The sequence below is a fragment of the Mesoplodon bidens genome (genome assembly GCF_964165515.1).
Source record: "Mesoplodon bidens genome assembly, chromosome: 15".
NCBI lineage: Eukaryota > Metazoa > Chordata > Mammalia > Artiodactyla > Ziphiidae > Mesoplodon > Mesoplodon bidens.
The window spans coordinates 64,634,433-64,649,755 of record NC_138171.1 but is presented as its reverse complement, the minus strand read 5'-3'; the positions used below and the strand labels follow the sequence as shown (position 1 = coordinate 64,649,755).

Genomic DNA, 15,323 nt, shown 5'->3' with positions numbered 1-15,323 from the left:
ACCTTCTCTGGTTCCGCCCCCACACCCAGCCCCATGACAAGCCCCCTTCCCAATACCCACATCTATCCCTCTTCAGACCTCACAGCCCTGGGCCCAGCATCTGTGTCTCATGTGTCCCCAGGGGGCCCCAAGATGCCCTCTCTCCCTCCTTGCCACCCTGTGGACCCCCAGGGACAGAACCTGCTTCTCACCCACCATTCAAGGCTGAGTCTCAAGGAGCACCCACGTTCAAGGATTCCTTGGGTGGTTTCTGGGACTCTTGGAACTGGGGTTTCCAGCGCCCAGTGCTGGGCTGGTGCCTTTGCACACGTGTCTGTCTGAGAGGCAGTAAAGCCTAGCTGGCGGAAGGACATTCCTCTGCCTTGGTGATCCTCCCTGTGCCTTGCATCCCCAGAGGGATGCATGAGAAAGTATCTTCCATGTGTAGGAGCTTAACCACAGGGCGTCACCAGATGCTCACAGCAGCCCTGCAAGGTGCACATTACTATTACCTCCATTTTTCAGACTGGGAATCTGAGGGCTGCAAACCCCGGGGCTTGCCCGAGCCCACTCTCCCCAGAAGCCCTGTCCCTGGCTCAGTGGCCAGCAGAGCAGTAACATATCCTGGGGTTCCTGGCAGGGCTGAGGGGGAATCCACATCACCCTGATGTGGACGGTGAGGGCTCAGGGCCAGGCTGGGCTTGCTCTTTACCTCTTTCCCTCTTTCCCCAGCCCCGGTCTTTCCAGGGGAGCCCAGGAACTGGCTGGAGAAATGTAAGCCGGCAGCTGGAGGAGGGAGCACAGGGCTGGGACCCTGTGTGTGTGAGTGGGGACCCCTGCTGGCCGCTGCGCAGGGCAGAGGAGCAGGAGTGGGGCCCTTTGGGTCCTCCATCAGCCCTTCAATTCCACATTCACTGGGTGTGTCACATGCAGTCCCTGGAGGGAGCCGACAGCTACACACACAAAGAACCGAACAAGATCATTTTGGACATTGCTAAGTTCTAGGGAGGAAATACAACAGGTCAGTGAGAAGGACAGTCAGTGGGGGCATATGGGGTTGGCTTTAGATGGGAGGGGGACAGGGAAAGCCTAGCTGAGGAGGTGACATTAGCACTGAGACTTGAAGGCCCAGAAGAAGCCTGCTGCGTGACCATCTGGACGAGGGGTCTGCAGGGAGAGGCCGGCCCGAGGCTGGAGCAGGCATGGCATTCACCAGGAAAGGAGAGTAGGGGCAGGAGACAGGCAGGTGGTCAGAGGGAGGAGAGAGCTCTCAAGAGCCGTAGGCAGCCCCGAGGATTGCACAGGACTTGCGGCTTAAGCGATCCTTCAGGCTGCAGGGGAGGAGGAGTTCCTGGGCTGTCCCCACAGCACTGGAAGTTAGGTGCTGGCACTGTGTCTCATCTTGTGCAAGGAGCAAAACTTAGCCCTGATCCAGGGAGCTCACAGTGACTGGCCAGTCACAAGCGCTGCGGTGCCAAAGGCCACAGAGGGGGACCTTCTTAGGGGAAAACTCCAGCCCTTGCTGCACGCAGTCTGTCCCTGTGTCCACCAGCCAGAGCCCATGCCCACTGTTCCCTCTGCAGTGTGTGAAGTCCAGGAGGTTTGCTGACAGGCTGGCTTCATCCTCTGCAGAAGTTTCCGTTGTCCCCAAGCATCAGGCGTCTCCCCCTTGTCTCCACCAGTGTGCCCGGGTCAAGGACACCATCTGGGAACCCTCTTTCCCGCTTGGCCAGGCAGGGAACCTGCTCTGCCTGCTCCTGCCTCCAGCGGCTCATTCCCTCGGCAGTCACCACCCAGGCCCTGCTGAGGGTGCTGCCGGGCTGGGCCCAAGACCCAGGGCTCCCGAGGGGGATACACACCTGTGGATATTCCTTCAAGTCTAGACTGGCTCCCCTGCCTGGAGGGACCCCAAGAAGCCAATGCTGGGGGACTCATCACTCCGTGAACACCTCCACATCCCGGGTAGTGTTCAGGACACACAGAGGGGCACCAAGCAGGCACAGCCTTCCCAGGTTCCCAGTTTGTAGAGTCACCGGTCACAGGGACGCTGGGATGAACAACCCAGCGACGTCTCTCTCTCCCTTTCTTTGGCAATTTCCTTCCCCCCAGGACCCAGGGCAAGAAAGTTTGTGAAAGGAAGTTTCAACTTTCAAGACTGAATCCTGAGGAGGGTGATAAAAGGGGCCGGGGCCTGCCACCAGGGGGCAGCCTGGGCCGCACGTGGGGACGAGCCTGAGGCCGCACAGGGAGGGACAAGACCCAAGATCATCATTTCCCCAAGAAAGGCTTGTGAGGGGTCTTCTCTTCCTGGCTTAGCCCAACAGTGCGAGGCCCCCAATGGGGGTCTCAGTGAGGACTTGCTAATGTGCTTTCACGGGAGTCCTGGCTGTGGGGCAGGTCCTTGGTCCTTCCTAGCGGAAGGAATGGGTAGAAAAGAGGGCAGCATGGGGGGCAGCCAGGCCCCCAGGGTCGCAGACAAGAAAGGGATCGTCTGGGTACACTGACTCCTGGGCCATAACAAGGTACGTAGTTGGGGGACCGAGCCCCAGTAGAAGCTCAAAGCCGGGGCACTGTGACGTCCCAGGTTCCCAAACAGCCCTTGGACCAGAGAGGTCAAGCTGAGGGAAGGGGGTGGCCAGGGTTCCCGTGGCTCCCTCTCCCCGAGGGGGCGCCCCAACCGGGCCTTGGAGCTGGCGGAAGCAGAGGGGGCGCCAGGCGGCGGGAAGAAGAGGCCATGGGCGCGCTGGTCGGGGCGCTGCTGCTTGCGCAACTGTTGGTGCGGGTCGAAATCGAGAGGCAGGGAGAGCTGAGGCGGGGGCTGCCGGCGCAGCTAGGGGTGATGGGGGAAAGGTGGGGCGCGTGGAGACCAAGGGGAGCTCACTTTCTCTCCTACCCGCAGCGTTGCGGAATAGGGACCTGTTGCTTCCAGGTAAGACGTCCAGGGGGCGCGCTTCCCTGCGCAGGGCACCTGAGCCTGAGCGCGAAGGGCGACTCATCTTTTCCTCTCCCCGCCCCAGGTTTCGAGAACTCTTCTATGCTCGCATGTAACTGATGGGCACCCGCCCTGGGTATGGGGGAGGGGCGGGCGCCTGTGGACCACGTGGGGCAGGTCCCCAGCGTCCCCTTCTTCCTGGGCGGCAAGACCCCTGGACGCGCGTTTCCCCGGGGCGCCCTTTCCCTTCTCCCACCCGGTGGGTGAGGGTGGACGGGGTGGGCCTGCCTCCCGCAGCTCAGCCTGGTGTCTGTCTGTCCATCCCAGGGCCATGTGGCCAACGGACTGTCCCGACACGCATAGTGGGTGGAAAGGATGCAGAGCTTGGGCACTGGCCGTGGCAGGGCAGCCTGCGCCTATGGGGCTCCCACTACTGCAGGGCAAGCCTGCTGAACCGCCGCTGGGTGCTCTCGGCCGCGCACTGCTTCCAAAAGTGAGTCTGGGAGCAGGCAGCCCGCTGACCCCGGGCCCTGGGTCTGCACCAGGACCTGCGCGCATGCCCCACGTGGACACGGCCCTCGTGTGCTCCTGAGGCCCAGTCCAGGCTGCAGCCCGTTACGCACCCACGCGAGTCCCCCAGGGCGCTCCGGGAGGAAACCCTGTGCGGTTTCTACCAGAACGTTCTCCCAGAACATTCCCACGCACATTTGTTTGTCTTGTTCTTTTCTTTCTCGCTTCACTTGTCCCCAAATGGCACCACCAACCTCCACCTTCTTCACCCCACCTCCTAGCGGAGGTGACCCCCCCACTGCCGGGGGAGGAATGGGCTGAAGTAAGTGCTGGACACAGAGCCTGGCCTGTGGTGACAGTGGCCCCGGAAGCTGTTTTGAGCCCAGCCTGCTGTGACGCCCGTGCACCTGCTCGTTGCCTTTTGAGAAGGGCTCTTGGAGGTGACAGGTGGTTGACTGACTGGCCAGATGAGGTGGCAGGGGAGGCACCCTCCTGCCAACCCCCCCAAGTCCCCAGGTGTGGGACTTTGTTTGGGGCTGTCTGGGCTCTCCCCGTTTCTACCCTGGCCTCTTTGGTCGAAGAAAGACCTGCTAATGGTGTCTGGGGTGGGCCCCGCAGCAGCCCGGGGGTCTCAGCTCAGGGAGCAGCCCCAGGTGTGCTCAGGTGGCCCACCCTCCCTCTGAGGACCCCTGACGGCTTTCTCCTCCCCTGCCAGCAACAGAGATCCCTATGAATGGTCGGTCCAGTTTGGCAAGCTGTCTGCCACACCGTCCATTTGGAACCTGCAAGCCTACTACAACCGTTACAACGTGGAGTAGATCTTTTTGAACCCCAATTATCTGGGGGCTGCATCGTATGACATCGGCCTGCTGAAGCTGTCCTCCTCCGTTACCTACACCAAGTACATCCAGCCCATCTGTCTCATGGCTTCCTCCTCTGAGTTTGAGAACCAGACTGACTGCTGGGTGACCAGCTGGGGGGACATTGAAGAAGATCAGGGTGAGGCTGGGGACAGATGGGTCTGGGGCGGGGGAGGGCAGCAATGTCATGTCCACTCATTCTAGCTGCACCAGCCTCAGTGGCCCCCACCTTGGCAGCATCACCTCTTTGGCCTGCTCAGCATCCTCTCCACACTGGCTCTCCACTCTTTTTTTTAATATAAATTTAATTATTTTTGGCTGCGTTGGGTCTTGCACGGGTTTTCTTTGGTTGTGTCCAGCGGGGGCTACTCTTTGTTACAGTGCGCGGGCTTCTCATTGCGGTGGCTTCTCCTGTTGCGGAGCATGGGCTCTAGGCACGCGGGCTTCAGTAGTTGCAGCACGCGGGCTCAGTAGTTGTGGCTCACGGGCTCCAGAGTGCAGGCTCAATAGTTGTGGCGCACGGGCTTAGTTGCTCCGTGGCATGTGGGATCTTCCCGGACTAGGGCTCAAACCCGTGTCCTCTGCATTGGAAGGTGGATTCTTAACCACTGCGTCACCAGGGAAGTCCTCTTTTTTTTTTTTTTTTAAAGTTTAGATTTTTTTTGATGTGGACCATTTTTTAAAAGTCTTTATTGAATTTGGTTACAATATTGCTTCTGTTTTTTTACGTTTTGGTTTTTTTGGCCATGAGGCATGTGGGATGTTAGCTCCCGGACCAGGGATGGAACCCACACCCCCTGCACTGGAAGGCGAAGTCTTAACCACTGGACCACCAGGGAAGTCCGTGGCTCTCCACTCTTGCTCCCCCCTAAAGAGCAGTGCTTTCTGTATACACACTCAGCTCCCCCTCCCTTCCGGATACTGTGAGCCAGAAGCCAGAGAGGGTGGCTCGCCAGAAGCCAGAGAGGGTGGCTCGCCAGAAGCCAGAGAGGGTGGCTCGCCAGAAGCCAGAGAGGGTGGCTCGCTGGCCCAGGCCCGAAGCCCCAGCCTGCAGGGGTGGGGCTGGGGAGGGCTGTTTCAGGAAGGCCGCCTTTCCACCCCAGCAGGGTGCTCACCAACACCCCCACTGCCAGCCAGCCTTCCACTCTGGCTTCTTCATCCCTTCTGCACCTGCCAGAGTGGCCTCCTGTCCTGGAGTGCCAGCTCTTTTTCTCTCCTTGAAATGTCAAGCCATGCTCCAGCCTTGGCCCCCCCACTGAATCTCTGTGGGGCTCCTTGCGCTGTCATGAGCTGCCACCTGCTTCTCTCTCACCACAATCCTCTGAAACGGCTGGACACAGGCCCCCCAGAGGGGCTCCGGGGGCTCTAGCCTGATGGACTGGACGGCGCCTCATACTGCTCCCTGGTCCAGCGTGGCCCTGCCTCACCCTTAACCACAGCAACCATATAGATAAAGCTCCTCTCATGTGCTCTGTGTCCCTGGCACTGTTCTGTGTTCCAGGGACTATCTTCCTTCTGGAGCCTACCTGCCAATGAGGCTGGGAACATTTTTATACCTACTTTACAGATGAGCAAGCTTGGAGAGGTATGGAAATTGCCCAAGGCCCCAGGGCTCAATGGAGAAGCCAGGGCTCACTGGCCCGGAGAGGGTAGCGCACCTGGAATTGGCAGGGGGCAGATAGAGGAGTCGACAGGAGACCTGCCCTGTCCTTTCCCTTCACCTGAAGGGGCTGGAGAAAGTGCCCCTGAGCAGACTGCCTGGGCCCAAAGGGCTGAACGGGTGTGAGCCAAGGAGCCTAGCCAGGCAGACTCTGCTCCCTCCCCACGGCTGACAGGTGGTAACACCCAGCCCCAGCCTGAACCCTCACTCTCACAGGTAGAAGGTGACTTCTTGTCCCCCACCCCCCAGACCTGATATACTCTGTACTAGCTGGGAAACCTTGGGCAAGGCACTTCATCTCACTGTGCCTCAGCTTCCTCATCTGTAAAATGGCATAATAATAGCTCCCACCTGAGAGGGTAGTTCTGAGGCTTGAAAGCGTTCATACATGAGGGCTTAGCAGAGCGCCCAGCAGCCAGGAAGCTCTATTTACAGACCAGCTTTCAGTGTTACTGTGGTCACCATCCTCTGCAGGATAAGGAGGTGATTCGGACCCAGACTTAGGAATTGGACAGATCTGGGTTCATATCAGGCTCTGGCAGTTCCCTGATACTTTGTTGGGGGTGGGGGAGGGCAATCTTGCTCCTGAATCTTTCTTTACCTGAGAATGGGGCTTGATGGAACTGCATCCTGGGGGGCCGGGCATGCGCAAATGCATGGGGAGAGAGTGCACCAGGGCCGCCCCACCTCCTCAGGCACCTGGGCGCTGGACTGTGTTAATCCTAAACCATCTTAGCTGCACTAGCCCTGCCCTCAGGAGTGCTACGGTCTCCCCTGTCTCTCCCCGGGGCCTCAGCCAGGGCCTGTTATCTGCAGGCTACAGAGAGGGAAACCTATAACAGCTTGTCCATCCATTGGTTCTTTTTTTTTTTTTTTTTTTTTTTTTTTTTTTTTTTCAGTACGCAGGCCTCTCACTGTTGTGGCCCCTCCCGTTGCTGAGCACAGGCTCCAGACGCGCAGGCTCAGCAGCCATGGATCACGGGCCTAGCTGCTCCACGGCATGTGGGATCTTCCCGGACTGGGGCACGAACCCGAGTCCCCTGCATCGGCAGGCAGACTCTCAACCACTGCGCCATCAGGGAAGCCCCCCAACCCATTTTTAAACTGAGTTGTCTTTGTTGTGACGTTGTAATCGTTTTTATATATTCTGAATACTAGACCCTTTTTAGATATATGATTTGCAAATATTTTTTCCTATTCTGTGGGGTTTTTTTTTTTCCTTTTTTCTTCTTTTTTTTTTTTAAACTGGTTCCTGGGTCTCACTCCATGGATTTAATTGGTCTGGGATGTGGCACAGACATTGGGATATTTGAAAGCATCCCAGGTGAATCTAATATGTAGCTAAGGGTAAGACCAGTTGGCTTAATGGGGTTCATGATGCTTAGAGAACCAAGTGATGCCAGGAAAGAGGCAATAATCTCCAGGAAAAGGATAAGAGCTAAAGGTTTGAGAGTTGAAATGAAGACCTAGCTGAAGTTCTGCAGAACAGGTAGGCTTTAGTGTCAGAAGGTTGTGTTTTGAATCCTCTTACTTAAATCTTCAGTTTCTTCGAAAGAGGCATCATAGCTCCTTCCTTCCAGGTTGTTCCATGTTGTCAGTCCCTGGTGTTGATGGGGGAAGAGCACTTCAGATGCAGGGCTGAGCCAAGACTCGTGGACCACATCTCTTTTCACGTTCATGATAGTATCTATTGATGCACAGAATATTTTAATTTTGATGAAGTTCAGATTATTTTTTCTCTGGCGCTTTTGCTTTTGGTGTCATGTCGAAGAAATCATTGCCAAATTCGAGGTCATGAAGATTTACCCTCATGTTTTCTTGAAGAGTTTTATAGTTTTAGCTGTTATATGTATATCTTTGATTCTTTTTTTTTTTTTGCGGTACGCAGGCCTCTCACTGTTGTGGCCTCTCCCGTTGCGGAGCACAGGCTCTGGACGCGCAGGCTCAGCGGCCATGGCTCAGGGGCCCAGCTGCTCCGCGGCATGTGGGATCTTCCCGGACCGGGGCACGAACCCATGTCCCCTGCATCGGCAGGCGGACTCTCAACTACTGCGCCACCAGGGAAGCCCTCTTTGATTTATTTTGACTTGATCTTTGTTTATGGTGCGAAGTAGTGGGTCCAACTTCATTTTTTGCATTTGGATATCTAGTTGTCCCAGCACCATTTGTTAAAGAGACTATTCTCTACTCCACTGAATTATCTTGGCACCCTTGTCAAAAATCAGTTGACCAAAGAAGGATGGGTTTATTTTCTAGACTCACAATTCTATTCCGTTTGTCTGTATGTTTATCCATTTGCTAGGACCCCATTGTTTGATTCCTGTAGCTTCCAAGTATGTTTTGAAATTGGGAAGTGTGTATTCTCCAACTTTGTTTACTTTTTCAAATATTGGTTTTGTTATCTGGGGTCTCTTGATAGTCCCTCTAAATGTGAGGATGAGCTTGTCAATTTCCACTAAAAAGGCCATTGGAATTTGGATAGGGATTGCATTGAATCTGTGGATTGCTTTGGGGGAGTATTGTCATCTAAATAATATTGTCTCCAGTCCATAAACAGAAGATACGTTTCCATTTATTTATGTCTTCTTTAATTTCTTTCAGCAATGTTTTGTAGTTTTTTGTGTACAGGTCCTCAATTAAATCTAACTATTTTATTCTTTTTGATGCTATCGTAAAATGAAATTTCTTTTCTAATATCCTTTTGAAATTGTTCATTGGTAGTGTATAGAAATATAACTGACTTTTATGTCTTGATTTTAGATCCTGCAAATTTGCTGAATTCATTTATTAATTCTAGTCCTTCTTTGTATACTCTTCATTATTTTCTGTACGTAAGATCATGTCATCTGTGAATAGACCTAGTTTTACTTCTTCCTTTCCAACTTGGACGTGTTTTATTTCCTTTTCTTGCCTAATTGCTCTGACTAGAACTTCCGGTAAAATGTTAGATAGAAGTGACAAAAAACTGGCATCATTGTCTTTTTCCTGATCTTAGGGGGAAAGCTTTCAGTCTTTCACAATTCTGTAGCTGTGGGTTTTTCACATATGATCTCTATCATGTTAAGGAAGTTCTCTCTATCCTTAGTTTATTTAGTGTTTTTATAATGAAAGTGTTGGATTTTCCTGCATCAATTAGGATAACCATGTGGGTTTTTTTTTTTTCCTTCATTCTATTACTGTAGTCTGTAGTATGTTATATTGATTGATTTTCGTATGTTGAACCCACCTTGCACTCTGGATAAATCTCGCTCGGTCGTGGTGTAGAATTCTTTTAATATGCTGCTGGATTCAGTTTGCTGGTATTTTGTTGACTATTTTTGCCATATATGTTGGTCTGTAGTTTCTTTTTGTGTGTGATAACTTACTTGGGCTTTGGTGTCACAGTAATGCCAGTCTCATGGAATGAGTTAGGAAGTGTTCCTTCCTCTTCTGTTTTTTGGAAGAAGGATTGATGTTAATTTCTTCCTATGTTTGATGGAAGTCACCATTTAAGCCATCTGGCCCAAGGCTTTTCTTCATTGGGAGGTTTCTGACTAGTGACTAAATCTTTTTACTTGTTATGTGTCTGTTCAGCTTTTCTATTTCTTCTTGAGTCTGTTTTAGTATTTTGTGTGTTCCTAGGAATTTGTCCATTTCCTCTAGGTTATATAATTTGTTGGAATACAATTGTTCATAGTATTCACTTATAGTCCTTAATTTTTCTTTAAGGCCAGTAATAATGTCCCCACTTTCATTGTCAATTTTGTTGATCTTTCAAAGAACCAACTTTTGGTTTTGTTGATTTTTGCTATTGTTTTTCTGTTCCCTAGTTTGATTTTTTTCCATTCCTCTCTTTATTATTTCCTTCCTTCTACCCCTGGGTTTAATTTGCTCTTTTTTTTTCTAGTTCCTTAAGTTAGATTGTTGATTTGAGATTTTTCTCATTTATTAACATAGGCATTTCCAGCTATAAATTTCCTTGTGAGAATTGCTTTAGCTGCATCCCATAAGTTTTGGTATGTTGTGTTTTTATTTCCATTCATCTCAAAGTACTTTCTAATTTTCCTTGTGATTTCTTCTTTGACCCATTGGTTAGGAGTATGTTGTTTAATTTCCACATATTTGTGAATTTTTCAGTTTTCCTTCTGTTATTGATTTCTAGCCTCAATCCACTGTTTTCTATGATGTCAATCTTTTCTAATTTATTGCAACTTATTTTGTGGCCTGACATGTCATCTATCTTGGAGAATGTTTTGCATCCACTTGAAAGGAATGTGTATTCTGCTCTTTTTTGGGTGGATTGTTCTGTATATGTCTTTTAGGTCTAGCTGCTTTATAATGCTGTTCAAGTCCTCTGTTATCTTACTGATCTTCTCTCTGGTTGTTCTATCCATTAATAAAAGTGGGGCATTGAAGTTTCCAACTGTCCTTGTAGAACTGTCTATTTCTCCCACCAGTTACATCAATTTTGCTTCATGTATTTTGGGGCTCAGTTGTTAGATGTGTAGATATTTATAATTATTATATCTTGAGGACTTGCCACTTTTATCAACATATAATGTCCTTCTTTGACTCTTTTTAAAAATATTTATTTATTATTTATTTTGGCTGCGCTGGGTCTTAGTTGCGGCATGCAGGATCTTCATTGCGGCATGCGGGATACTTAGTTGCGGCATGTGGGATTTCTTAGTTGTGGCATGCAGACTTCTTAGTTGCAACATGCAGACTCTTAAGTTGCAGCATGCATGTGGGACCTAGTTCCCTGACCAGGGATCAAACCCAGGCCCCCTGTATTGGGAGCACAGAGTTTTACCTGCTGGACCACCAGGGAAGTCCCCCTCCTTTGACTCTTGTAACATGTTTTGACTGAAAATCCATTTTCTCTGACATTAGTATACCAACCTCAGCTCTTTTTGGTTACTATTTGCATGGAATCTCTTTTTCCAATCTTTCACTTTAAACCTATATTTACCTTTGGATCTAAAATTATTGTCGGGCTTCACTGGTGGTGCAGTGGTTAAGAATCTGCCTGCCAATGCACGGGACACAGGTTCGAGCCCCAGTCTGGGAAGATCCCACATGCCGCGGAGCAACTAAGCCCATGCGCCACGACTACTGAGCCTGCACTCTAGAGCCCACGAGCCACAACTGCTGAGCCCATGTGCCACAACTACTGAAGACCGCGCACCTAGAGCCTGTGCTCCGCAGCAAGAGAAAGCACCGCAGTGAGAAGCCTGTGCATCGCAATAGAGTGGCCCCTACTTGCCACAACTAGAGAAAGCTCGCATGCAACAAAGAAGACCCAATGCAGCCAAAAATAATAAATAAATAAATTTTAAAAAATAAAAAAATTTAAAAATAATAAAATTATTGTCTTGTAGACAGGATATAGTTGGATCTGTTTTTAATCCATTCTGCCAATCTCTGCCTTTTAATTGGAGTGTTTAATAGTTACATTAAAATTAATTACTGATAGGGAAGGATTTAATTCTACCATTATTCAATTTGTTTTCTATATTTTGTCAGATGTAGAAGATACAGATATCTTATATCTATATCATATCTATATCTATACCTAAGTCTTATATCTTTTTTGTTCCTTATTTCCTCCTTTTTGTGTTTGATTTTTATTAGTGTACTGTATTGATTTCCTTCTCATTTCCTGTTCTGTATATTTTTTAGTTATTTTCTCAGCAGTTTCCCTGGAGATTACAGTTAATAACTTAAACTTATAACAGTCTATTTTGAATTAATATCAACTTAGGTTCAATAGCATACAAAAGTTCTGTTCCTATACAACTCTATTCTTCTCAAGTTGTTATTGTCACAGTTTACATCTTTATATATTGTGTAACCATATCTTTATATATTGTGTAACCAATCTCTGTGTAACAGATTTACAATTATTGTCTTTTAAATTGCATTTGTCTTTTAAATTGTATAGCAAAAAAGGTATGAACCAAAACTATAATACTGGCTTGTATGTTTACCTGTGTAGTTACGTTTACCAGTGTTTTCTATTTCTTCCTATGGGTTTAAGTTACTGGCTACTGCCCTTTCATTTCATCCTGAAGGGCTCCCTTTTCCATTTCTTGTAGGGCAGGCCTACTAATGATGAGCACTCTCAGCATTTGCTTATCTGGGAATATCTTAATCTCACCTTCATTTTTTTTTGAAGGATAGTTTTGCCTGATCTAGAATTCTTGGTTGACTGTTTTAGTCTCTTAGCACTTTACATATGTCATTGCACTGCCTTTTGGCCTCCAGGGTGTCTGAAAAGGATGTGGCTGTCAATCTTGTTGAACGTCCTTATACTTGATGTGTAGCTTCTCTCTCACTGTTTACAAGATTCTCCCTTTGTCTTTGTGTTTTGATATTTTGATGAAAATGTATCTCAGTGTGGATCTCCTTGTGTTTATCCTACTTGGAATTTGTTCACCTTCTTGAATGTGTAGATTCATATCTTTCATCAAATTTAGGAAAACTTCAGCCTGGATCCTGCAGCTATACTAATTATAAACAAGGTCAGCTGCATCAGCCCCTCCCCCTGTGTATGCTTCAGCCATGGTCTCTCCCCACTGGCTCAGGCAGGGCCTGTCATCTGCAGGCTACAGGGAGGGAAACCAAGCCTCAGGGAGGTGCTGTGACAGCCTGTCCATCCATTGGGTCCTTCTGTGATATTGTTCATCACCCACCACATGCTGGGTGCTGGACTAGAACAGAGGAATCAAGGGCAATGTCCCAGGTACTGTGGGTACTCCAGGAAGTCCACTCCCCTTCATACCCCCTTTCCCCAGATGGCAGAGGAGAGGCTAAGGTTGTTGTCTTTCTCTCTCCCACCCTCAACCCCTGACAGACCTGCTACCTCCCTACAATCTTCAGGAAGTGCGAGTCTCCATCAAAAACAAATCCCGGTGTTCCTACCCGTTCCATCAGCCTGATTACCTCAGTCACAGCAGTAATAATATGATTTGTGCTGGCTCTGAGGATGGCAGCACTGACACCTGCAAAGTGAGTACCCCTGCCCCAATGAGGGCCATACTGAAACTGGGTACCACCCCTCCCAATCTTGGGCCTGAGAGCAACCACCTTGACCCCTACCAATCCACCCTTAGAGTTTATTCATGAGAAAATCATTGTAGACCTCATTTATCCAGCCTATAAAACAAGCTTCCCGTTTTACATTAAGTGTTCCTCCTTTGATCCTTATGTGAAATTGAGTGGATAGACTATTGCCCCCCTTTGCAGATGCAGAAACTGAGGTTTGTTTGCTTCCAGGGGAGGAGTGGGATTTGCAGCCAGTCTGCCCAGCTCCACAGCCCCTCCTGCTCTACCAGCCTCTCCACTGGCCCCTCCTGCCCCACCCCAGGTCTTGCTCACCCACACTGCTTCCCAGGGTGACCCAGGCGGACCTTTGGTCTGTGAAAAGAATGGGCTGTGGATTCCGATTGGAATCGTGAGAGGGGGAGTGGGCTGTGGTAGGCGCAACCGGGCCAGCATCTACACCAATGTCAGTAGTTACTTCAACTGGATTCAGATGCTCGTGGGCCGCAGCACACCCAGGCCAGAACTCTCTCAGTTGCTGCTGCCCCTCGCTCTGCTCTGGGCTCCCTGACTCCTATAGCTGGCCTGTGCACACATAAGCCCATGAGGGTGCAGTAGTTACTGCAGCTCCAGACACATTCGCCAAGGGCTGGGGGCACGCCAGTGGCAGGACTGCCTACTGGACCAGGCCCAGTCCCCTTCTGTCCCCTTTGCTAATAAACGTGTGCATGTTCACGTTGATGCCTTGCACCACGTTCTATGGCCCTGGGTGGATTCCTGGACACCCTCACTGTTACCCGTGTCCCATCTACCCTAAGACCACTCCTTAACTCCTAAACCATAGTCACCCATCTGTGCTATACAGGCTTTGGTTGCAAACAACAGAACCCTCTCAGGTTAGTTCAATCAGAAAGATAATTTACAGGGATTTCCCTGGTGGTCCGGTGGTTAAGACTCTGTGCTCCCAATGTAGGGGCCCAGGTTCAATCCCTGGTCAGGGAACTAGAACACTCATGCCGCAACTAAAGATATCCTGCAACAAAGATCCCATGTGCTGCAACTAAGACCCGGCGCAGCCAAAAAATAAATAAATATTTTTTAAAAAGAAGAGAATTTACAGGAGGACATAAGTAGCAACAGGGTCCCTGGGGGCTAGGAAGGCTGGAGTGGGGTGCAGTGGAGGAAACGCCCCCAAACACCCCCAGCACTCATGCCGTGTTCCCCACCACACAGACGCCAGATGCCCCTGGTCTCACCACGGTCCCCCAAAGGCTGACCCGGGACCAGGACAAGGGTGCAGGTAATTTATTTGGGAGGCGATACCAAGAAGCCTCAGTGAAGAGTGGGGAAACTGAGGCAGGAGGGGTGAGAGCCAATGACCTTTGCCCAGATGAGGTTACCCTTGTGGGCAGCTGAGGCACTGCCTGGCCGGGATCCCCTGAGGAATCACGGGGACACACCTCAGCATTGCCTGTGGGGGACAAGGACCTGGCATGGCCCCTTCTCTCCTGACTCCCTGTGGTTGAGGCTTGTCCTGGGGGCATGGGGGCTCCAAGATCCATAGGTGGCCTGGGTGGAGGGGCAGCATCAAGCGTGTCACCCCCCCGCCCCAGCGCTGGGGTCCCAGAACCCAGCCTCAGCATGGCCAAGGGACCAGGCCAGCGGGGCTGGCTTGGGCTGCTTGGAACTGCTCGGGCAGATCTTGTTTTCATGAGATCCAGAGGTGCTATGGGAGCAGAAGGTATGAGAAGTTCTGGTTGATTGAGAGCTGGTCTCTGTGAAGAGGCAGGTGGAGGAGTCTTGGGAGGGTGCCCTCCTCGCCTCTGCCCACCCGGACAGCCACACAGGCTGTAGGACACCACGCTCAGGCTTCATGCCCCTCGGCAGCCCTGCAAGGCTGGAGCTTCTCTTCCCCCTCATCACAGTGAGGAAACTGAGGCCCAGCAAGGTGAGAGAACCATTCAAGTCACTCAGCTCACAAGGGCCTGTGTCCACCTCTCATGAGCTGCATGGCCTGACTCAGGGGCCAGCAGGTACCAGGCGGGTGGGGTCTCCCAGGTCTCCTGTAAGACTCACCTGCATTGAGATTTCCACTCCCCCCATCTGCCCTCCCCAACAGCCAAAACCTGAGGGTGCCCCCACTCACCTCCCCCAAAGGCCCTCTGAGTTGACCCCAAGCAGAACACTCACTGTCCTGGTGTCCCATGTGTTACTGGAGGACGGTGTGATTTAATGCCTATTAAGCGCTTGGCCCCAGACCGGCCACACTGTGACGCTGCCCTGCAGGCCTGCCTGGACATTGCCCCTCCTCCAGCGCAGGCAGAGTAGCCTCTGGTGGCCCAGTGCCCATGTGACAGAC

At 50.9% G+C, this 15,323-nt stretch overlaps 1 protein-coding gene across 1 annotated transcript; it reads left to right on the top strand.

Annotated features, from left to right (window-relative positions):
- Positions 1–2,684: 2,684 nt before the first annotated feature.
- LOC308628354 (testisin-like) lies at positions 2,685–15,292 on the top strand (the record flags this gene model as incomplete). The annotated part of the gene is given in 8 exon segments (XM_081255178.1): positions 2,685–3,023; positions 3,239–3,404; positions 4,137–4,236; positions 4,240–4,420; positions 12,777–12,931; positions 13,290–13,463; positions 14,198–14,264; positions 15,222–15,292. Coding segments are annotated over 8 exon segments (1,224 nt in total). The 5' UTR covers positions 2,685–2,713.
- Positions 15,293–15,323: the final 31 nt, after the last annotated feature.